The sequence below is a fragment of the Haplochromis burtoni genome, unplaced genomic scaffold, assembly GCF_018398535.1.
Source record: "Haplochromis burtoni strain Fernald_Lab_line unplaced genomic scaffold, NCSU_Asbu1 Contig_6, whole genome shotgun sequence".
Classification (NCBI taxonomy): domain Eukaryota; kingdom Metazoa; phylum Chordata; class Actinopteri; order Cichliformes; family Cichlidae; genus Haplochromis; species Haplochromis burtoni.
Genome location: NW_024582367.1, coordinates 5569026 through 5590816, shown reverse-complemented (window position 1 = coordinate 5590816; position 21791 = coordinate 5569026). Strand labels below are relative to the sequence as shown.

Sequence of the window (21791 nt, the reverse complement as noted above, 5' to 3'; positions counted from 1 at the left end):
TTTGGCTGCTCTTATGTCACATGTTGGTGGTTTAGACTGAAAATATCTCTACATTTGAAATGCTTACAAGCTAAATAAGACTTTCCTACACAGGCTTTAAGATGATCTATATTAAAATCTGAGTCTTATTACAGCATTTTTATTAAACCCTATCATCTAATTGTTATGTTACATAGTTTCTCACATTAGAATTCATATTCCTTTGTTTTAAAGTAATACATGAATCTTCAGAGAATTGCACAAAAAATGTTACTGAAACTTGTAGGAGCCCAAATATTTATTTATGTATTTATTTATTTATTTTTCACCATTTGGGGGCAGCAAAAACTCAACTTCGTGCTGATCTGATGAATTTAAATCCAGTTTTTTTGAGTTCTGATTTGTTCAATATCAGCTACAGAAGATGACACCTGAAAATACATTTGCTAAATGTTGCACAGCAGCAGCTGAAAATAACACTTTGAGAGCAGTGAACGAAGAGAGTAAAGCTACAGGTCAAAAAACTAAACAATGAGCTTTTCTCAGCTTTTTTCCTTTGATGTATTCCAGAGTTTCCTGTAGAAATTTTTCTTAACAAATGGTAGATGATTGATTCATACTTATTTTATTTCATTTTTGATATCTACTCATATGAGGATGCTTTTAGCGTTAGGTGGGTCTGCGCAGTCCGTGCCACAGTGTGACGGGCTCCTGTGCCGTGTTGACCATGTCTATCCAGTGCTGCAGCTGAGGACCCCTGGAGTACATGAAGGGACCCAACACCACCACTCCCAGAGGGGTCGGAGGTTCTGAGAGGAAAAGAAACAGAACCAGTGAGAAATGTTATCTTCTGAAGATGCTGTTTTTTACTTATTTTTTTTAATAATAAATTCCTAAGAGGAAACATTTTTAAAAAGGGAAAAAAGAAGTTTTTTTCTGTTACACATAAACTTTGAATAAGAACCTTTATTTCCAATGGACAGTTTGTAAAAACCCATAAAGCATTAAAGACAAATTAGCAGTAATGCCTAACCTTGGACTCTCCAGACTGATAACATTTTATTAAATATGATTATACCTCTACTAATAAACAACTCAAAAAACTCAATAAATATAAATAATATAACTATAAACAAGAAACATGCTTTTCAGTATACTTAGAGCTTTTCTAACATTTTACTTCTTTAAAAGAAGCCCTAAAACACTCGACATTCTTTAAATGTCAGGTAGGTGAGGTCTTATTGTTTAATGTCAGAAGTTATATGTCAGAAATTAAAATTTTAAAATGACAAAGATGAGTGTTTGATGAAAAGCTTTTAATGCCTATCTTATGAAACACTGACACATTGATCATTTCCATTAATCTCCAAACAAAGTTTAGATCTGAAGTTCAGCCCGTCCAACAGTCACCTGAGCGGACGCTGCTCGGCTGCTGCAGCTCAAACCTCACGCAGGCCTCGTCCAGGTGCTGAGGTCGCAGTTTAAAGGTCGACCTGAAGTTGAAGTAGGGGTCATTTTCACCTTTCACCACACAGCTGCGCTTCATCTTCACCACCTGAGTGTGCTTTTGTAAGCTCACCTGGACACACACACCTTAGAAACACACACAGGTGCTGTATTACCGGACATTCCTTTGGTCATAAGCAGATTTATCTCATACTTTCTTTCTTTTGTAGATAAACAGTGGATTTGTGTACTCCACACAAGCTCCATCCATAACCATAAATCACCTCGTACCTGCGTCTGTGAGCAGCTGTATGCCTCGAGCCCTCAAAACCACCACTGAAAGGCGCTGCAGGGACGTACTGTAGCTGAGAGATATCTGCGCATCCCCCAGCTCTGAACACTGACAAGCACAGCAATCATGAACTTTTAGCTTTGCACTCATGTGTGTGTGTGTGTGTGTGTGTGTGTGTGTGGTTGTTTGGTGTGTACCTGTGGGTCTTCCTCAGTCTCAAGGTCTCTCCAGAGCACCCTGCCAGCCTGACCGAACTCCCCCTCCAGAGAAAACAGCACCCTACCCACCACATGGCGTTTACCATCCTGCTCCACACTCAGCACACACACACTCAGGGTGCTGTGAAGCACACGCAACGCTGACACCTGTGGAGCCAATGTACTCATTCCTCAACATCAAAAAGCAGATTTCATATATCCACAATATTTATCTGAGCTATGACCTCAGTCAGTCTTTCTCTGTGTACTGAATGAACTCTGATAAATTGTTGTTCTTAGTATTTAATCACTGCAGAATGGGAACAATACTGTTGCCAATACAGACATTAGACCTTCACCCATGATTCTGAAGTCAAGTGTGAAATTGCACAGACTGCGTTCAGTTTTGTTGCTCCTAACTCCCAACGCTCCCTTTAAACTTTCAGAGAATGATATCCTTCAAGCATTTTATGATCATTATACTAAAAATTAGAAAAATCTCTGTGCCCATCTGACCCTCCATCTCTTCTTCCTCTCTCTCAGTGGGTGTATTACGTGGGACCTGGGTATCAGTATTTGTCCCCTTTCACATCTCCAGTCAAAACATTATAAAAACATAAATGATATCAGCTTTAAATAAAAGTTAAGGAAATCATTTTTGTCTTCTCTTTTGTCTCTAACTTCTAGATGTGAACTTCTGGAAACTTTTCTGCCCTCACCTGGAAAATGAAGCAGTCGGTGAACTCGGGGTCTGGACCCGTGCCCCGGGCCTTGGCTTGACGGGGCCGCCTGTCATCAGGGAGAAGTCTGAGCTCCACCATCGTGACGTTGCCATGGAAACGTGGAGGGAGGTTGCTGAGGCGGAGCAAGAAGACCATGAGCTGTTCGCTGCTGTGTCGATACTCCACGGAAAAGCAGAGGCGGGAGACCATGCCGGGAGGGGGGGCCACCACCTCATTTAGAGGAGGTACAGAGTAGAGACCAGCCAAAACCGTCCCCACTGGGTACCAGCCTGAAGGAAACAGCAAAATGTCACAGTTTTTCTTCAACTTAATGAAAGCTATGTGATACTTTGGTGTAATTGTCAGGCCCAGGACTGGCCCTGTTGGTTTGAAGGAGTGTAGGTGAGCTGGTCCCCCCCCAAAGCGCCACATCTGTCCAGACTGAAACGTCTTAACAACAATAATATCCTCTTCAGGTGATCGTAGGTGAATGCTCTTATTATCCTCTTATGTTTCCACAAGCATACAACCAGCACCAATAAAGTGGCTCTAACTGTCTTGATACGCTGTCATATAAAAAGAAACAATGACCTACTCCTCACTGAGAGCGACCCACGATGAGCCAGTACGTCCCGCTGGGGATCCTCCTCCTCTTTCTTGTCCTGCTCGTTATTTTTCCGATCTCCATGGTTTTGTGTGATGAAGCGAGGAGGTAGAGTGAAAGCGATCTCACGGGGCCTTCCACACATAGAGACAAATAATATTAAATGAGTGTTGAGTGGAGCTGCAACTGCCTTTAGCAAATAGCTGTCAGTGGTCAGAGATGTCAGTAAAATTCTGACAAAATTCCTCACAAACTCAAAAATAATAGACGCTGTGCCTTATGTCAAAATGTTCTCACACAAAAAATCTTGGAAAAAAAGGGAAATATGGGCTATTAAACAACATCTGTTAAAAACTAGAAACAAGATCTAACAGATAAAGACTTAAACATATACTAGCAAATAGAAGATATGCTGGCTTTATGTCGTGAAATACATTTTTAATCTTTAGTCTATAAAGATTGATATTTTCTCAGTACTCATGGGCCCAATCACAACCCAAATTGTTATAGTTTTGTCACTGAGTTTTAGTGTTAGTGTGCTGGCAAACACCTCCTGAAGAACTCAAATCTGCCTTAGTGATTCCTGCTACAGGAGGTATCTCCAGGACCACACAGATTCACAAGGAAAAACCAATATGAGCCATAGTGTAATACTGGGAACCACCTGCAATCTCTGATGAGGACCGTGTGATAAAGCGGAAAGCCTCTGAGTCTTATTAATATGTAATATTTTTTTAATTAATAAATTAATGCTTCAAGAGCCCGTATGTAGATATTTTATGTAAAATGCTCACTAACGTGGCCCAGGAGCCCTGAGACACCAGGATCACTGGAGCAGAGCATGCCGGGACTGAAGGCACTGCAGAGAGCAGCTCTTCATACTGCATCTGCTCTTTTTTCCTCCTCCTTAGGTAGCACACTATCAGAATCAGCAGCAGCAACAGCAACAGGACACCCACAGACAGACCAACAGCAAGCTGTAACATGTGATCTGAACAAAACACAAAGCGGAGGAACGATAGGGTGTAATACAGGTGTATCACAGGCAGTAGGTTTAATCTAGATTCCTGCTCACCAGCCATGAAGAGGTCAGCTCCAACACGTGAATAACTTTTCTTTCCTTGTCAGCTGACTCAGACAGACTCACCAGGAATGAAGCTACTGCTTAGCATTCATTGTTAATGTGAGAGGTTACCGTTTGTGACTCCGCAGAGCTGTGAGGGTGCGACACATCTGGCTGGTTCCCATGCTGTTATATGCATGGCCGGATTAATCTCCTGAGGACCCACCGGGCAAAAATTTGCCGTTGGGCTCCAGTGGAGCCTCAAATTAATTCTAAGTTAAATTAATTCACTAAACAACCAGAAACTAACTTGAGCTTTAGAGTGGAATTTATTTGTTAATTGTTTGCTTTGCATAAATTAAAAGATGAAACATTTAATAAATGGTTTTGTCTCATTTTTTCCTTGCAGAGAGACATTTTTTCGTTGGGTTTGATGGTGCTTTCCGGTTTTAAGGATTTATTTTTGTTCTTGTTCATTGTCAGAACTGACAGTCTTTTGTGATCCAGCTTAGAGACTGGCAACTACTGGCATTCATTAACTTCCTTAGTGAGCCATTGCTTCAGTTTTACACATGAAGGTCAGTTTCCCAACCATGACAAGCACCCAGTCATGCAAAATTGCAGATCTGGAAGAGTGTCCTTAAAAAACGTCACGAAAAAAAACCCTGTTAATGTCATCAAGCTGTTAGCTGTGTTGTGGTAAATTATTCTTAGAATAAGTCAGGATATTTTGGTCTCAGCTGCATTTCTCTTGTTTGTGTCTCTCTTACTTAAGTGCTGAAGTGACTCTGCTGCATCACATCTTAAAACAAGACTATGTCTTCTGTTCTTTTGATCCTTTATTAGACTTTGAATCTGAGGGAACTTGTTTTATTCAAAGAATTATCCAACCTAGTGTCACTGGGGGCTCTGTAGTACCTCATAGCTAATATAAGAGTAGCAACAGTAAGGTCCATGAGATTTTGGATAATGGCAGGATTTTTGTGATTTCTCCGTACACCTCTACAGTTGAGTTTAAATCAAACAATCAGTATGTGACTCCCAGGAGCCCTTAAGTATTCTCAAGGGGATAAAAAGATGGTCCAATGTTCCAGCACCAGGACAAAAACCACATTGTTCCTCCTGAATCTGAGGTTCAACTGGTGAACCAGGGATTCATTTCGGAGTGACTGTAGCTCAGGAGGTAGAGCAGACCATCTACTAATCAAAAGGCTGGTTGGTGAGTCTGCATGCCAAATACCCTTGGGCTAGATACTAACCGATTATCATTCAAAGTATGAATGTGTGTGAATGTCAGATAGAAAGCACTTGTGCATTTATGCAGAAAAAGCACTTCATACTCAAAGTATAAAGTGCTTTGAGTGCTCAAGTAAAGTAGAAAAGCACTATATGAGAACCAGTTCATTTACCAATAACTATTCAACTCTTCTCCAGCACCCTGCCTCAGACTTTGCAGGGGGGGGCAGACATCTTAAAGATGGGAACCACCACGCCAGTCTTGGATAACCTTATCTACCTTATCTACCCCAGGGGCTCTGCCACTGAGCAGTTGTTTAACTGCATCAGTAACCTCACCCCAACAAGAAGCAGATGGTCACTCTCTTTCCCAGATTCTGGTTCCATTGCAGAAGGCAAGGCAGTGGGATTGAGGAGTTCCTTAGTGTTCCTTTAACTGCCCGATTACATTCTCAGTTGAAATCAGCAGCATCCCACCCCACTATATACAGTTTGATTAGAACATTGCTTTATCCTGAAATGAAGATCTTGTGGAAGGGGCCTCTGCACTGCCCTTAAAATGTGGTATCAACATTCATGGTATAAGAAAGGTGACTGATTGTAATGAAAACACCTGACTTTACCTTTGTAACCATTAGGAGCTCAAAGTTTCTACGCATTCTGTAAAATATATCTCTCGAATGGTTGACTTTCGAACATAATTAATTTAAACATCTATATGATTTCTTTTGCTCGTACAATAGTCTGCACACACATACAATGGTGGTCATGACAGCTGGCCTGACCTTAACTCAGAATCAAAATAAGCCACTTGCTTACCCACTGATCACTTACACACACGCATTCATCCACACGCTCAGACTGCTCAGAGATTGGACGGCAGCTAATAAGATGACCGTTAATCTTCTGGGCTAAAGGTAGAGTAATGGCCCCCTCTGTTTCCCCCGCACGTCAACATACCAAAGAACTCAAATTCACAAAAGGAAATCATCACATTTACACCGATGCCAGCTTCAAATGAAGTCCAGCTAAGACAGAGAGGGAGATTAAGCTTGAGCAAATTGACAACAGACAGACACAGAGTGCGAAGCTGTGGGTTGTTTTAATGCTAGAGACAGCAAAGGTGATCTTATTAAGAAGTGAGGGAGGAAGAGAGGGGAAGGAATGAGGGGAGGAAGGAAAGACACCATTTAGGGCTACCCGCTCTGTGGCATGGCAGAGGCTAAAACAGGACATAACTTGTGAACTTAAAGGTAGGACTTTACTATTTGTTTTTTTCTGTCTTATGTAATACTGTTTTGCTTATGTGAATAACCATTATGGGTAACTAAGAGTTTATGTTGTGCAGATTAGGTAGTCTGGGTACCATCGGGTCAGTTGTGGTCTAAATACTACTAGGTCAGTTTGGGACAGAGCTGGACAGAGCCAGCAAGGTAATGAAATAAGAATGCAGGCTTTTTTCTTTTTATCAGAAATAGTAGCATTATAGTTATGAATCATGAATGAATAGAAGAAAAAAAGAGGAAAAGCATGAACAAATCAAAGATTTAAAAAAGGTTGATTGTAATTTATTCTAAACTCCACCATCCAATGTAGTTATCATTCTTTGTCTCTTTCGGGTCTTCGTTAAATGAGTCCCAAACAGGCTTTGTAGTTCCGTCTCAAACAATTTACCCTTTGTCTCGTTGACCAAATAATCTGGATTGTGTAATCTTATTTGGCTAATCTGGAGTGCCTGCGGATGTGTGGGGGTGAGCATATACGTGCACTCAGTGCGAGCATCGGCCTTCTCATCCAAGTCTTGGCATGCATTTCCTAAACTGTTGAATTTAGTTTTAGTAAGGTGGTCAGATGTGATGTTTTCAATAATGAACTGTATCATGTGACATTATGACAATCTGCAGCTTCCCTTGACTCTATGGAGCTGTACAAGTACCAAACTTGGTACCTGTAAGGGGGCTAAACACATAAAACTAGAGTTACACCCACTACCTACTTTTTTGAGTGGTTAGTTGGGGAACAATTTTTCTACCTCTCTACTAGAATCAAAATAAGCTACTTATTTTAACCTACATATCCATGAATTTAAACTGTAATTTGAGTATGACACCATAAATAATACACATTGTTCCAAACAACCTGCTATGCCTGCAAATAGCTTTTTGACTGATAACCAATGACTTTTACTAACTGAATGTTTAAATCATCATAAAAGTGTCCTGACATCACTGCACAGAGTTGTTAATTATTGTTGAAAATTCTGACATTTAACACTGAAATGTTTGATTAAGAAACACACACAAGACTAGTTCAATTCAATTCAACTTTATTTATACAGCACCAAATCACAACAACAGTCGCCTCAAGGTGCTTTATATTGTAAGGTAGACCCTACAATAATACATACAGAGAAAAAACCCAACAATCATATGACCCCTGTGAGCAAGCACTCTGGCGACAGTGGGAAGGAAAAACTCCCTTTTAACAGGAAGAAACCTCCGGCAGAACCATGCTCAGGGAGGGGCGGGGCCATCTGCTGCGACCAGTTGGGGTGAGAGAAGGAAGACAGTAGTTTCAACTATTTATAAGACAAATAATCAAAATATAGTAAAGTGACTTTGATTGAGTAATCAACAGGGTATTTAGTCATGTGTAAACTATTACGTTGCAAAAATAACCTTCCCAACAATGGTGATACTGTATGTCAGTATTGTGTCATAGAAGTGTTGCTGCTTCCCTCTTAGTGGCCAATACTTTTGCATCAGTGAAAAACAGTGAATTAATGTTAAAAGGTGTGTCTTCCCAAACAGGTTAGTGCCGTTACCATGGCGAGGGCTGGGCGCCCTGCATCTGAGAGCTACCAGCCAGCTTGCTTTTCTGTCAGTCAGTCGCTCTCTTACTCCAGTGGAGCTCCAAAGGTGGAGGATGAAGATGATCAGGCACCGATTTTCTCCCTCTCTAAGAGCTCCATGGATGTTTTAATGGCTGCAAGTCCGCCACACAAGCGTGATCCAGCGTGGACCAGACTGGACCTGAGGCGCAGCTCAAGCACAAACACCCACTATGAGCAGAACTCCGTGACACTGCAGCCGCTGCACGCTTACATGTGGCAACATGTCAACACCACCAACAGCCACCAGTTAGCATCCACAACCAATAATGTTGACATCAATAGCTCTCCTGCTCTCAGCGAGCATTGGGTTTCCAACATGCAGCGATGGAGCGGGTGTAGCGGTAGCACACATAGCCGCAGCAGCACTCCGGACACAGTCGTGTCACGCCCCTCCAGTCTCACCCATGAAGCCACTTGTTCTGCAGCACCAGATTCTCCGATGTCCAAACTGACCTCTCCAGAAGCCACACCCTCACCGTTCATCTCCCCGCTCAACACACCTACTTTACCACCTGTACAGACTTCTTCTTCACCACTTCCACTGAACTCACTGCAGGAGGAAGATTTACTAGAACTTTCACCTACATTCTCATCCCCAAAGATTGACAACTCTTCAAGCTTTCAGTCCCACTCTCCTGAAACACTCCAGCTCACCAGCACAGAAGATGAAGGCTTCTTGGAGAATAATTCCCTTTCATTTCAGTTCCCTTCCCCAATCCTGTCCTCTGTTAGTTTAGATGAAGCAGGAGTGTCTTCAAATCCCGAATGCCTTGTTGATGACGTGATAGAACCGCTGTCCAGCCCTACAGGAATACTGGAGGGTGAAGAAGCAAGAAGCCCTGTGCAAATGCTTAGCTACCTGACACCTGATTCTCCAAAGCAGCAGTCAAAAACAGGACCATCTGTCTGCTATCTTGAGCTGCCGTGGCAGCCAGAGCAAATCTGTGCAACAGGTCGAGGTTGGGGGTCACCACTTGTCTCTTCCCTGAGTGACTCACGGTTGGGTGACACTTGCAGGTGCTGCTTAAATGCCAGAGAGGGCACTGAAAGGGCAATGAAGGTAGAGCTGTTCAGGCAAGAAGCTCCACCGGTGTCACGGCCAGAAATGGCAGATGCAGCTGTGCAGACGGTCTCTCCTGTTGGCTCATGGTGGGACCTCAAGAGGAACATTTCCACATCCAACATGGGGTCCCATTCTATCTTGGGCTCGCCACCTGGATCCAGACTGAACCTGAAGTCTTCAGCAGGGTCTAACTCCAATCTAGTATCAGCATCTTCCAGCATGTTCCCAGTTAGCAGTGCAGAGGAGGAGGAAAAACAAGTCGAAGACCCTGCATTGGAAGTTACCTCTGTTTCTTCACATGATCTGGAGAGCAGGAGGCCGTGTCTGAAGATTCAGGCAGAGGATAGGGATGAGCTAGGTGGAAGGAGGAGCAGTATGAAGCAGGTGCAATGGGATGAGGATGGTATGACATGGGATGTTCATGGGGCATCTGTGGACCCTGAAGAGTTGAACACAGCCATACTAAAACATCTGGAAAGCAAGAACAGCCCAGAACCGCCAAGACGTTCCTCAAAGAAGAAGAAAGCACCTAAACCTCCTCAAAACCTTGATATCACTGTGTCCCCTAAGAATGAAGGAACAGCAGAAGCAGAACAGGGTAGAGAAGAAGAGCAGGAAGGAGGGGGAAATAAGATAGAAATAGAAGAAGCTTCACAGAAAAAGAGTACAGCAGAAGATCACAAAGCAAAAGAAGATGAGCAAGAGATTTGTGGAGAGGAAGGCAGCCACCATTCTAAGTCCCCCTCATCTGGGAATGGACACAGCCGGAAGAAGAGTGTGTTAAGGTCACTGAGGAGGCCAAGATGGTGTGGAGCCTCGACAAAGGCAGATGACTAATATAGCTGGCTAAATTAAATCTATGATAACTAATTAAATCCTCAGGTTGCACAATATTCATAACCTTGGATTGAAGCTGAAAGAGTTTCAGAGTTCTGTTCAGCTCTATTCTAGGCTTTCTGTCAGCATGTTTTCTGTTATTAGGTACATCTTTCAACAGGTGCAACATTAGTAATGTTTTCCTCTCTCACTGGTATTCACTGTTTAGTTGAAGATAGATGTACCTCTGCTAAACTTTTCATAAAAGTCAACAGTCATCACTAAAACTTGTTCCTGTAGATGTACAATAAAATATTGGTGTCCATTGCTGAAATTCTTTGGTTTGTGAGTGATTACTACAAATGAGCAACACAATGGACATAAGGATAAGAAGTGAAGGGTAAGAGTTTCTATGTGCAAAGACATGCATTTTGGGTTTATTCGTCATTCTAAATTGAATCTAAATATTTTTTATGTGTCTTATCGAATTCACAGCCTCAGACATCTGTGAGACCCAAGTCGAGATATTTTCCACACTCTCCTTCAGACATACTCGTACTACTGGAAAAACTCTGTTGTTTAGGTCAGGGAGTTTCCTTGATGTAGCCTTTAGCAAGGCAGTACACACGTTGTCCACTGGTTGGCAGTGAATGCATTATTATTCTCACACCGCTACAATCTGACATTACTTTGACTTTGTACAAGAGAATTGGCGTGCTACCATAAGACCAGTTAATGTCTGATCCACTTGGCCATTTGTATTTTCAAATGCACCGCTGTGGGTAAAGTCAAAAGTACATGTGTAAAAACAGCCTGTTAGCCCTTTGAAGGTTTCGTAACTGTCCAGGGCTCTAGCCTCACTGAGCCCTAGTGTAATAACCAGATCAGAAAAGAGATTGATGGATGGATTGATGTTCCTACACACATTGGAGTTGGGGGCCAGTCGAACTATTGCCCAACTCTTTTTGCTTAGTTTGTTTAGTTCAAGCAAAATAAATACATACATTGACATTTCACTGCAAATAAATGTTATGTACTGGGCAGGTTGCTGGTTACCAACCACTCCGCACATTATGACTTTAATAAACACAACAAAGGAATATACACAGTAGCTAAGTTAGCTCTCTGCACAAATATGTGTTTTATGTTATTAAGCACGAATCCCTTAAAAATGTACTTTTGCGCGTTTGTGTTAAAACTATGAATGCACGAATGTGTTTGTAAATGGGGTTTTTTATTTTAAAAGTGCTACCTGGAGTAAAGGTCTGAGTCCTTCAAAACCTATTACAAAAATCTTCAACAACAGCAACAACAACAAAATAATAAAATGAAAATGTTTCAGAAATACACATTTTTTAATTTTGGTCTCTCTTCTAAAATGTGTAATTGTTTGGCTACTTTGTTGTTTGAACTTTTAAAGCAACACGTCACCTCACTCAACTCGTTCGCTGCGGGGGGGGGGGAAAACACACACACAACGTTCAACTGTATGTAAACTTGGTGAACCACAGTTGTGAGTTTTGGCCATTCAGGCATTGCCATTCAGATGAGCAGGCACATTCTCTCTCATTCACCAAGGGTAAAAAGGCTCAGCTCACTAGTGGCTTCTACTGCAGTTATTGTTGTCATATTTTCACAGATCTGGATTTGTGTGTAGAAGAAGCAGGAGGGTCACTTGTATTTTTATGAAAATTGATAAGCCAATAAGTTATAAATAATTTACAAAATAGTCTGTCAAAAGAATTTAATTTAGGTGACATAAACACATGAACACGTTGTTGTTAATATTTGGGTGAACGGACTGTAGTAGAATCAATAATGGTTCTTTAAAGCTGATATATTTTGTGCTATTTAAAAGTTCATAAAATTTAATAAAGATGTAAAGTATTCAAACACTTGTGGCTTTTAACGTCCTTCACCAAAATACCCACGAGGTGAGTGACAATTCAAAAATAAACCTAGCAGCTCTGTGAGGCTGGAAGTGTGATTTGGCACACAAGTGCAAATAACAGTCAAGGTCCATTCACAAATGAATAGGAAAGCAACCCTCTCAGCCACCAGAGAAGACCTCAATATAGGAGCTCAAACTGCTTTCCAACCAGATGGTGACGCCTCCAAACCATCATGGCAGATGGCTGCAACTCTCAGACCTGGTTCTGATGGAGGTTTCTTCCTGTAAAAAGAGAGGTTTGCAAAACTATTAAAATTATAGATAATGCTATCATTAGTTCAACAGATGTTTAAATGTAAAGCAGTGGAATTTTGACCTGATTGTGGAGATTATGATCGGGAAGTTGACGTAGGAATCATCCTCTGCGAAAAATTCATGTTCACACAAAATATTATGCCAGTCTAGCCAAAAGCTATGGGTTTATTTTTTATGTATTTCTGAAAATAGTGAGAAATGAATTTAATCTTATTGAAAATTTGTATGTGTAAGAAAACCTGAAAATCTAAAAACCTAAAAATGAGAACAACTGAAATATTTGACATCTCTTCACAATGATGTTGACAGCGTGAGATCTGTTACGTGTTCTAGCTGACCAGAGTAAAAGTTTGTTTGAGTTTATATGAGTCATTTATACACTGGGTGTTGTATTTTGACCTCTAGAATCCACCCCAGTTTTTATTTCCCCACTACCAGTTTTGAGGGACACTACTAATCATAGGAGCTCAAGGTAAAAACATGTTTTCTTCTGGGTCATGTTTACACAGTGAGAACTACACTGGTTATTTGGAATACCAGTTTATCTAAATAGTCCACATGCAGAGATAAAGGTCATTTTCAGGTCACTATGTCACTGCTTTAAGTCACGTGACATGATGTGATGTTTGTTTGCATACAGTACTATGTTGTCTTTGTCTTGCATGCAAATTAGTGTCATGTGAGCAAACTATATGTGTGTGTGAAAGTGCTGATGGGACTCCCCAAAATCCCCTGTTTTTCATTTACAGTGGAAACTCCAAAGCTAGAGGAGAACTATCCAGCGCTCAGCCTTTGTTGTGACACGGCTCATTGTCCCTGGAGGTGTGTTGTTTTTGCGTGTGTGTGTACCTGTTTATGTACATCTGCATGTGCTTGGTATAAAAAGCGTGGAACGCAGGCCGGCCGGTGATTCTCTGGAAGACGATGGCTGTACCAGGACCTCCTCTGCTTCTGCTGCTGTCTCTGTTGCTGCCGCTGCTGTTGAGCAAGGCGACCCTGCCTGCAGCTGCATACACACTCACCTCTGAACAACAGCCACAGCATAAAATCCTTCACCTGGGTGAGGACTTGAAAACACTTCTAAATATATGAGGAAAACAAAATATTTGGTGCTCATATTTTCTGCCTTTCTCTTTTTAGACTGGCCTAAGGATTGTGGTATGGCCCACTTCAAGCCCAACATGGCTGAAAGGATTGTGTCTGGGAATGAGGCCAGGCCTCACTCTTGGCCCTGGCAGGTTTCTTTGCAGGTAAACCTCTTTGACGTGGCTCAGTATTCAAAGAATCTGGAGGTCTTACATTGACCTAAAAAGGTCATTTCAGTTCTAGACTGTAACTAATCATTATTTTCATTATCATTTTAAGTGATATGTCTAACCTATCTGTATTCTTAAGGAGAATTCAATTGTGGTTTAGGGATGGGAATTTTAGGAGTTTCTGAGAATCACTGGTTTATTCAGAAGTGACCATGAAAAGCCTTTAAAGCACAGAGTCTTCACTTTTATTGTCATCTCAAGTAATATTAATCTGCCAAATTGGCCGAAAACAGTCAAAAGTCATAGATGACCTGAACATTTAGCCAATTACCCAGCACATGCCTTCCACCCAGAACTACATCATTTTTAGACTCTAATTTCCACTCAGGTTTTGGACCACCACACAAGGAGGAAAAATCACAAACAAATTTACTTGATCAGCAGATGCAGTTTTGTTTCTGATTCGCACCCCAACCAGGCGAGACAGATGGTCGCCCACTCGGAATTTGGAGACTCTCCTCTTTACTGCAGCCAATTGCTGCTCACAAGGGAAACTGATGAGTTCCTCTATGTGATATTCAGTTTATTTACTCTGGAACTTCTTTGCAGAACGTAGTATTTAAAATTTACATTTACATTTATTAGTGATGAGAGAAACATGTATGACTAGGCTCATTTTTTTTAAAAACTAAGGAAAGCCAGTTAATTTCAGTATCTGAGCGGTAAGAAGCCACATTTTTTGAGCTGGTTGTTTCTCACAGGTTCGGCCTAGAGGAAGTAAACAGTACATTCATGTCTGTGGAGGCACTCTCATCCACAAGACCTGGGTCCTTACTGCTGCTCACTGCTTCCAAAAGTAAGATATCATTTAGTACACTTATAATTTCATGCTTATACCAATTCAACAACTACACAAAAACTACACGTGTTTTTCGTCTATCAGGGGTAAAGCTGAGGACGCTGGGAGCTGGAGGATTGTCCTGGGGAAGCACCAGCTGAAGCGTTCAGAGACTGCAGAGAGGATTATCCCGGTGAAGAGGATCTACCGGCACGAGAACTTCCGCTATCCCGCTCACAGCGAGCTGGACTACGACATTGCCCTGGTTAAGTCTGCCACAGATATCGTCCCTTCAAACTTCATCCGCTACGCCTGCCTGCCGCGCAAGCAGACCAGCCTCAAACCAGGACACTACTGCTGGGTGACCGGCTGGGGAGACACCCGGGGTGAGTAGTGCAGAAAGGTACTGAGATGCTGTGCAATGACAGAACTTTGAGCTTAAATCTTAAAAGCAACTTAATGCCTTTTTTAGGAAAATTTCTAAGGTCTAGGGTTATTGGTAGAGGGTTAGTGGGAGAGGAACAGCAACACCTTTTTAAAGAACGATCATGTTTGGTATAATAGGCTAAATATTTTTAGCCTTCTATCTCAGATTCCACAACAGAGCTGGTGCTTTAAGGGATGTCAGAAGTATTCATCCACCGAAGAAAATGTCCATTGATATAATGTAAACACAGCTGAAAAGTCAAGAAGAGCAGAAAGACGTTAAGAGATATAATTTCTTAAATCATGTCATTTTTCAGGTGGGAAGGAGAACGTGTCTCTGGCAGAAGCCCTGAATCAAGCCCGTCTACCAATCATTGATTTCAAAACCTGTCGGCAGAAGAAATTCTGGGGAGACCGCGTCCGAGACTCCATGATCTGCGCCGGGTTCAGAGACACCGAGGATCCACCAGCTGCATGCCAGGTAGGACTACACTTAACTATCCTGAAGTCAAATTTCATCCACCAGATTCAATTCTCACCTCATCTTCCAACACCTGTCTCCATCCTCCTTTCTCAGGGTGACTCTGGCGGTCCTCTGCTGTGCCAGCTGGACCGGGACCGCTGGGAGGTGCACGGCGTGGTGAGTTTCGGCCCCATCGGTTGCACTGTGGAGAACAAACCCAGCGTCTTCACCCGCACCGTCGCCTACATCCCCTGGATCGAGGCAACGCGCATCAGGGACTTCTTCCTGCACTGAGCGCTCGCAGCAAGCATAAGCTCTGCTGTTAAATGTCTGACATCTACAGACAGTCTCACAGCCAGTTCTTTCCACTCCATGATGTTAATTCATGTTCTGAATGTGTTGTCATCTTCTTACAGTATATACTTATACTCTGGTGAAGCACTGCATAGTACACACTGCTCACCACCTTTTACATCCAATCTCATTTATGCAATAAAATTGGTTAAAAGCAAAAAACTGAACACCTCCTTTGTTTTTGTTTTTTATTTTAATCTATAATACAGTGGGTTTGATGGACACATTAACAGCATGCACTTCAAGGTACAGTTTACAGTGATTTCTTCTTCCACAGTGGGCCAGACGCCAATACGTTTCAATAAATAGAAGAGTAAACTGACCCCAAGGCTTCCCTCTGACTGCAGGTCTGAGCTGTTCTTCTATTACAGAAGAGTCTTTCAGTCCAACATGAATCAGAACATGAATCTGTTGTTATTCAAGGGCTAAACAACACAACAGATGTTGGAGGTCATCTTACAAATTGACTCACTGAACCCAAATATCATGGGTGTTTAAAATCTAGCGTAACATTAACAATCATCACAAAAAGTCATATTTTTATACCGCATCCTCACAGAGTGCTCTCATTACTGATCAGATCAGTGACAGGAACACCTCAGAGAATCAACATAAATGAAAGGAGAACTGTCACTGGACGGTCTACGTCTGGATTTCATTTTAATTCAGTTCAAAACTTTTCCAAGACACATCTCATAGTTCCCAGAATGCTCCTGGAAAACAGCTATGATGGGAAACCAGTGAACTGCGACCAATTCGCACCATGAAAAAACCCAAAAAAATCAAACAAAAAAGAAAAAAAAAGAAAAAGCATTTGACCAGAGTCTGATGCCTTTTAGCGCTGTGGTTAAAGGCTGTGTCCTCAAAATATTTGGCCCTAATGTTGAAGCAGCTGTGTGGGGGAGTTTAGTACAGCCTCGATGGAGGAGAGCCGGTGAGATGGTCCCAGTTGTTGTAGAGAGCGTAAGCACCAGACAAGGCTAAACCGACCAGACCTCCACGGGCTACGCCCTTTAATCCACCTGAGAAAACAAACAGAGTGAGTCATACGGCTTAACATGCATCACAATAATCATTTTAATTACAGTAAACAATAATTGCTTCAGCTTAGCCAAAGTACCAGGTGGGCAAAGATAAACCTAATACTTCAAACAGCATGGAGTAAATTAATAACACAAAGTTTAGGTGCTTTCCAAAGATAATCTCAGTGCCTGCGCATTCACTGTACTGCCCTTTGTAAGTCACAACATGCCCACACAACATTTATACAGCATAAGATGAAGTCAGTGCAGTATTAATGATTATGACATGTGGTTCAAAATTTAGCCTTGATTTAATATAAAGAATCCCTGCTAACAGCTTTTCAAATAAGAGAATAAGAACACTGTATGTGTCACATTTAACAAATTCTTTTGAACAAACTATCATTTTAATAGGATTTTAAACGTCTGCTAACTGACAACTTAAACCAGCATCTTCACTGGCCCTTTTATTTAGTACACCTGTTCACCTGCTTGTTAACGCAACTGTCTAATCTGCCAGCTGAATGGCAACAGTCACCAGATCTCAATCCAACAGACCACCAAAGTGGTGAGTCATCGTGGAAGTGCAGCTGACAAATGCACAGCAACTGTGTGATACTATCATGTCAGTGTGGACTAAAATCTCCAGGACGTTGTTGAATCGATGCCATGAACAATTAAGGCAGCTCTGAAAGTAAAATGGGGTCCAAGTCTGTACCGGCAAGGCTTACCTAACAAACTGAGCATTTCCATACACGTTTGCGTTTACTTTGTTTATGTTGTCACCCATTTCGTAAACAAGGACCTAAGAAATTTTCAGTCTTTATCAAACTGCAGAGCAAAATAAATGACAAATAACTGATGAACACCAACATTGGTAAATGCCATTTTGCTTGCTGACAGCCTGATATTTGCTCAAACTAATGTTTGGATCATTTATTGGTAAAAACTAATATTTAAAAGGTTAAAAACACACAGAGGTACATTAATATACATTAATGCCAGATATAAAGTAGAAGCAGAAAAAAGGAAAAGACACCAACCGCCGGATTTAAAGAGCATCCCCGTTAATGTCCCAGCAGCCACTGTGTTGATATCGTCTTCTGCTCCTCTGGCTTTCTCTATTGCAACACCAAAAGCACTATACAGCAAGGCTGCAGTGACATAAAGAAAAACAAAATAATTAAAGTATGATTATATACTGATTTAGAAAACTTAAAATCCTGTAAATACATCCATCCATTTAAATCAGTAACACTAAGATCTTCCAACCATGGGATTCATAGATATTCTTGTTACAGTAACACCTCTACATCATTTTTAAGTAACAATAAAGCTTTACCAATAGAGCCCAGAGTGTTGGCCCATGAAGCGCCCTGCCTTGTCACCATGTTGAGAATCCTGGGAAGGGAAGATAAACATTTGAACAACGTCCAACCCAAATCCAAGCGTAAAACCATTCGATAAACTGAATTCTGTAACCAAACTTACTGTACATTACGTGGTTTGGACCATGCCATGTCTCTGGTCTCCTTCAAGCCCATTCTAAGGCCATTTAAAGCCCCAAATGTCGCCCCTGCATTTCAAACAAGGATGCAGAACAGGTCAACAAAGGGTCAGTGAAAGAATTATTTCACACTATTCCACCTGCATCATGCTTTGGGTTTAATAAATAACATGGACAGATTTATATGCCATTAACTGTGTGTGTTCTTGTTGCATTTGTGTTTCTATGCCCACACTTTATGTCTGTCTCTTGTGTTTTTGTTGTTTTGTTTTGCTTTTTAAATATAGCTGAACATAGCTCAAAATCTGGAAGATGACCAAAACTGTCACTCTCATATGACAGGAAATTGGTTAGCACGTTCAGGAACAACCTAGGAACCACCAAGGCTCAAGCCTACCATGAACTGGAAACCAAAACACCAGCCTCACTGTCCATAAGTCAAATTCAATGTAAAAGCCAGTTTTACATTACCATGGGCTGAGAAAGTGCCAACCATGAAAGATCCCCTGCTCCAAAAACCTTCAAGCTCGTCTTAAATTTGCAGTTACCCATATGAACATATCTGTGAATGTTACGTGAATATATTCCTAAGTTACAGACTCTGCTTAAAAGCCAGGTCCATGCGGGAAACAGCAAATAAACTCTATCAATTCTGCCAAGAAGTGTCATCAAATATCCAGCCACAGTTATACCAGAAGCTTGTTGATGGAAACCAAAAGCATCTGATCCAGGTGAAACTTGCTAACCAAATAATAGCTGGTATATTATATTTGAGCCTCTACGTGCAATTTAGACTGTGTCAAAAATAAATTAAATCTTGATTTCACTAAAGATGTATGCAGTGCAATCATTCCTCCTTTATGTAATCTTCTGACCACAGCTGTCGCTCTCAACAGAAAAAAATGTAGACCAATTGGACAGACAAAACAAGGACATCAACATACTTGTACTTAGTCTGTACTATACAGTACTTTAATTTGTATATCCAAGTCATATTCAGCATTAAACCCGTTTTGTCAGTGTACCAGTTTCTTACCAGTCATGCAGGAGCCTCCAATGGTAAAGAAAGCCAATTCAAATCTTCCTCTTGTCTTATTGGCCCCTGTAGGTAAGATGAATTCATCTGTGTCCTAAAACACAAGATTCAAACAGTGATGCCCGGGGAAAAAAATCCAAAACATTCTCACTCACAGCAAAGAAAAGGAGACAGACTCAGCTTTACCTGAACCAGAAAACGTGGGTCCACGTTCAGATAAGGGGACAATGGGCTCATTCCAGTCACTGTAATGTAAACGATTATCGACTGAGTTGATTTTTCAGATACTGGATGATAGTACAGCAACACTGAAGTAATGTAACAGCAGCTAGCATCACAGTTAGATTACATGACACTTACGTGGGACACCTGCGAGCTCTGTGTTGGAGTATTGAGGTGCACCCCCTCCAAAAAGACTCCCCAGGCCTGCTTTAACTCCCCCTGATCCTTGTGAGTTGTTATCCATGCTTGGATAAATGTTCCGAGTGTCAAACAGGAGGCTGAAGGGGAGCTGCTACAGCAGCCGACTGGCTAACGTTAGCAAGATATGTCGAAACCCTTAAGCTATTAGACAAACGTATATCAGACGAGCTCCTGAATTCACTGCTGCCAGAAGGAAACGTCAACACAGGTCGTATTTGTTGGTCTTGCTGGATTTTTGGAGCGAAAACTACGTCTTTTTTGCTTCGATATTACCAATCTCGCGTTATCGTCATGCCTCTGACCTCCAGCAGCACGCTCCGCCGTAAAGCGATGACCGGTGCTGCACTGTCGTTACGTCATCAAAACCCACAGTAACTTGTGAAAAATGAGAGAAAAAAATCGGCTCAGACTTATTTTTAACACCAAAAGTTCGTACTACTGCGTATCTATTAGTGATAAGTCGACTAAAAAGTATTTCTGATGTCGTTAATAAAACCACGGTTTTACGACAGTTCAACGGATCTGGGATCTGTTGACTTAACTGAAGGGCAAACTTGAGGAGCAGGCAGAACATAAAAAACTGACTGCAGGGTAGTTGTGGACACGAGATCCTTTTAACCCTTTATAGGGTATGGAAATTCAGAATTTCAACCCTATAGAGATCATATAATATAATAATATATGTAATATTCTGATAAATCAGAATTCTGATGAATCAGAATATTACATATACCAGTGACAGACTTTGTGATACTTTGTGAAACTACTCTAAGGTAGTAGTATCCAATAAGACAATGTGGTTATTATGGTATATAACATATTTACACACAAACCTGCATATCACCAGTCACAGCCAACTGCTTCATGGTACTTGGTGAAGCTGTTGTAATCTCAAGTAAGATAATTTGGCAAATGATTTATACATTTCTTCAAATATTTAAGTTAATGTAAGTTCATTCACACAGTTTTGTATAAACCCAAATATGTTATGTTATTCTCTTGCATAGTACTGAATGGGCAAGCTTCCATACAAGAGCCAAGTAGACCACTGCAAAAAGAAACAAGAAAAAAAATAGATCTACCAAAAACGAAATGATAAAATATTGACACAGAAATTTTCTTACATGTAATGAAATCAAAATTAAGTAAATCACAAATATTGAATTACTAAATCGTTTTTAGCATTAATAAGACTAACGGGGAAAATAAACACCAATATATGCAATTTAAGTATAATAAAAACTGCTAAAAGGTTAAAAAAAAACGTAAAATTACACATATTTAATTATTATAGCCTAAAAATGTCTGTAATACGAAATAAGTACGGTTCACAGATCCATCCGGTGTATGTCAAAAGATTTTCCTACCATTGCTTGCACTAGTTTCAGGTGAACAGGGCCTGTGATCAAATAAGGTGCCACCATTTTTATGCCACAAAAAATAGAACAACTTACCACTGTTAGTTTCAATGTTATGACCGCAGGTGTGGGAGTAGGTAGGGGGTAGAAAAATTCAATTTCCTGAAAGAACGCTGAGGTGTGAAATACCCCAGGTCACTGCTGATTGATTGCATGCAATAATGTCATTATCTGTCACATAGCCTGATCTTTGCTGATTGGCTGGGATAAATCCATATTGTTCTGCAGCCTCATGATTCCTTGCATAATAAAAGCAGATATAGAATGTTTTTAAGATAGAAACTGCATTGGTAGTACAAGAATATATTCCGTGTAAGTAAAAGTAATTATTGACATTTTCATATATATATGAAAATGTCAATAATGGTAAAACATAATAAAAAAAAAGAGAAAGAGGAACAATCAAGTAATCTGTTTTAACATTCTGCTACTCCTGGTTACAGTATAAACTGGTAAATATACAATATTGTTCTTGCACTTGAAAACAAGTTTGACTTTATGATTTTTCATAGTAACTATCCATTGTCAGCT

The 21791-nt window shown here is 40.9% G+C and overlaps 4 protein-coding genes across 4 annotated transcripts; 2 read left to right on the top strand and 2 right to left on the bottom strand.

The window, feature by feature from the left end:
* Window positions 1–294: 294 nt before the first annotated feature.
* syt15 (synaptotagmin XV) lies at window positions 295–4443 on the bottom strand. The gene is made up of 8 exons (XM_005913516.2): window positions 4316–4443; window positions 4039–4231; window positions 3232–3374; window positions 2634–2926; window positions 1915–2082; window positions 1717–1825; window positions 1390–1572; window positions 295–788 (listed from the first exon to the last, which is right to left on the bottom strand). Exons 1-8 carry the CDS (start codon window positions 4320–4322, stop codon window positions 649–651), a joined length of 1236 nt encoding a protein of 411 aa, XP_005913578.1. The 5' UTR covers window positions 4323–4443; the 3' UTR covers window positions 295–648.
* Window positions 4444–6488: 2045 nt separating this feature from the next.
* LOC102291267 (flocculation protein FLO11) lies at window positions 6489–10641 on the top strand. The gene is made up of 2 exons (XM_005913517.2): window positions 6489–6792; window positions 8350–10641. Exon 2 carries the CDS (start codon window positions 8365–8367, stop codon window positions 10330–10332), a length of 1968 nt encoding a protein of 655 aa, XP_005913579.1. The 5' UTR covers window positions 6489–6792; window positions 8350–8364; the 3' UTR covers window positions 10333–10641.
* A 2610-nt stretch (window positions 10642–13251) lies between these two features.
* On the top strand, window positions 13252–15995 carry zgc:112285 (uncharacterized protein LOC561476 homolog). The gene is made up of 6 exons (XM_005913518.3): window positions 13252–13577; window positions 13658–13767; window positions 14535–14629; window positions 14717–14997; window positions 15355–15518; window positions 15615–15995. The coding sequence occupies exons 1-6, from the start codon at window positions 13442–13444 to the stop codon at window positions 15792–15794; spliced, it is 966 nt and encodes a 321-aa protein (XP_005913580.1). The 5' UTR covers window positions 13252–13441; the 3' UTR covers window positions 15795–15995.
* Window positions 15996–16028: 33 nt separating this feature from the next.
* timm23a (translocase of inner mitochondrial membrane 23 homolog a (yeast)) lies at window positions 16029–20193 on the bottom strand. The gene is made up of 7 exons (XM_005913519.3): window positions 19780–20193; window positions 19606–19664; window positions 19420–19513; window positions 18368–18452; window positions 18219–18277; window positions 17920–18030; window positions 16029–16876 (listed from the first exon to the last, which is right to left on the bottom strand). The coding sequence occupies exons 1-7, from the start codon at window positions 19883–19885 to the stop codon at window positions 16761–16763; spliced, it is 630 nt and encodes a 209-aa protein (XP_005913581.1). The 5' UTR covers window positions 19886–20193; the 3' UTR covers window positions 16029–16760.
* Window positions 20194–21791: the final 1598 nt, after the last annotated feature.

Excerpts from the sequence above, each read along its gene's own strand:
- syt15 (XM_005913516.2), bottom strand. Across the intron at positions 1,826-1,914 it reads AGACTGAGGAAGACCCACAG|TGTTCAGAGCTGGGGGATGC; the intron begins GTACACACCAAA and ends TGTGCTTGTCAG. Across the intron at positions 1,573-1,716 it reads ACAGCTGCTCACAGACGCAG|GTGTGTGTGTCCAGGTGAGC; the intron begins GTACGAGGTGAT and ends TGTGTTTCTAAG.
- timm23a (XM_005913519.3), bottom strand. The coding sequence starts at position 19,885 with ATGGATAACAACTCACAAGGATCAGGGGGAGTTAAAGCAGGCCTGGGG. Across the intron at positions 19,665-19,779 it reads AGAGCTCGCAGGTGTCCCAC|TGACTGGAATGAGCCCATTG; the intron begins GTAAGTGTCATG and ends TTTACATTACAG. Across the intron at positions 16,877-17,919 it reads GATGCTCTTTAAATCCGGCG|GTGGATTAAAGGGCGTAGCC; the intron begins GTTGGTGTCTTT and ends TTGTTTTCTCAG.
- zgc:112285 (XM_005913518.3), top strand. The coding sequence starts at position 13,442 with ATGGCTGTACCAGGACCTCCTCTGCTTCTGCTGCTGTCTCTGTTGCTG. Across the intron at positions 13,578-13,657 it reads GCATAAAATCCTTCACCTGG|ACTGGCCTAAGGATTGTGGT; the intron begins GTGAGGACTTGA and ends TTCTCTTTTTAG. Across the intron at positions 14,630-14,716 it reads GCTGCTCACTGCTTCCAAAA|GGGTAAAGCTGAGGACGCTG; the intron begins GTAAGATATCAT and ends TTCGTCTATCAG.
- LOC102291267 (XM_005913517.2), top strand. The coding sequence starts at position 8,365 with ATGGCGAGGGCTGGGCGCCCTGCATCTGAGAGCTACCAGCCAGCTTGC.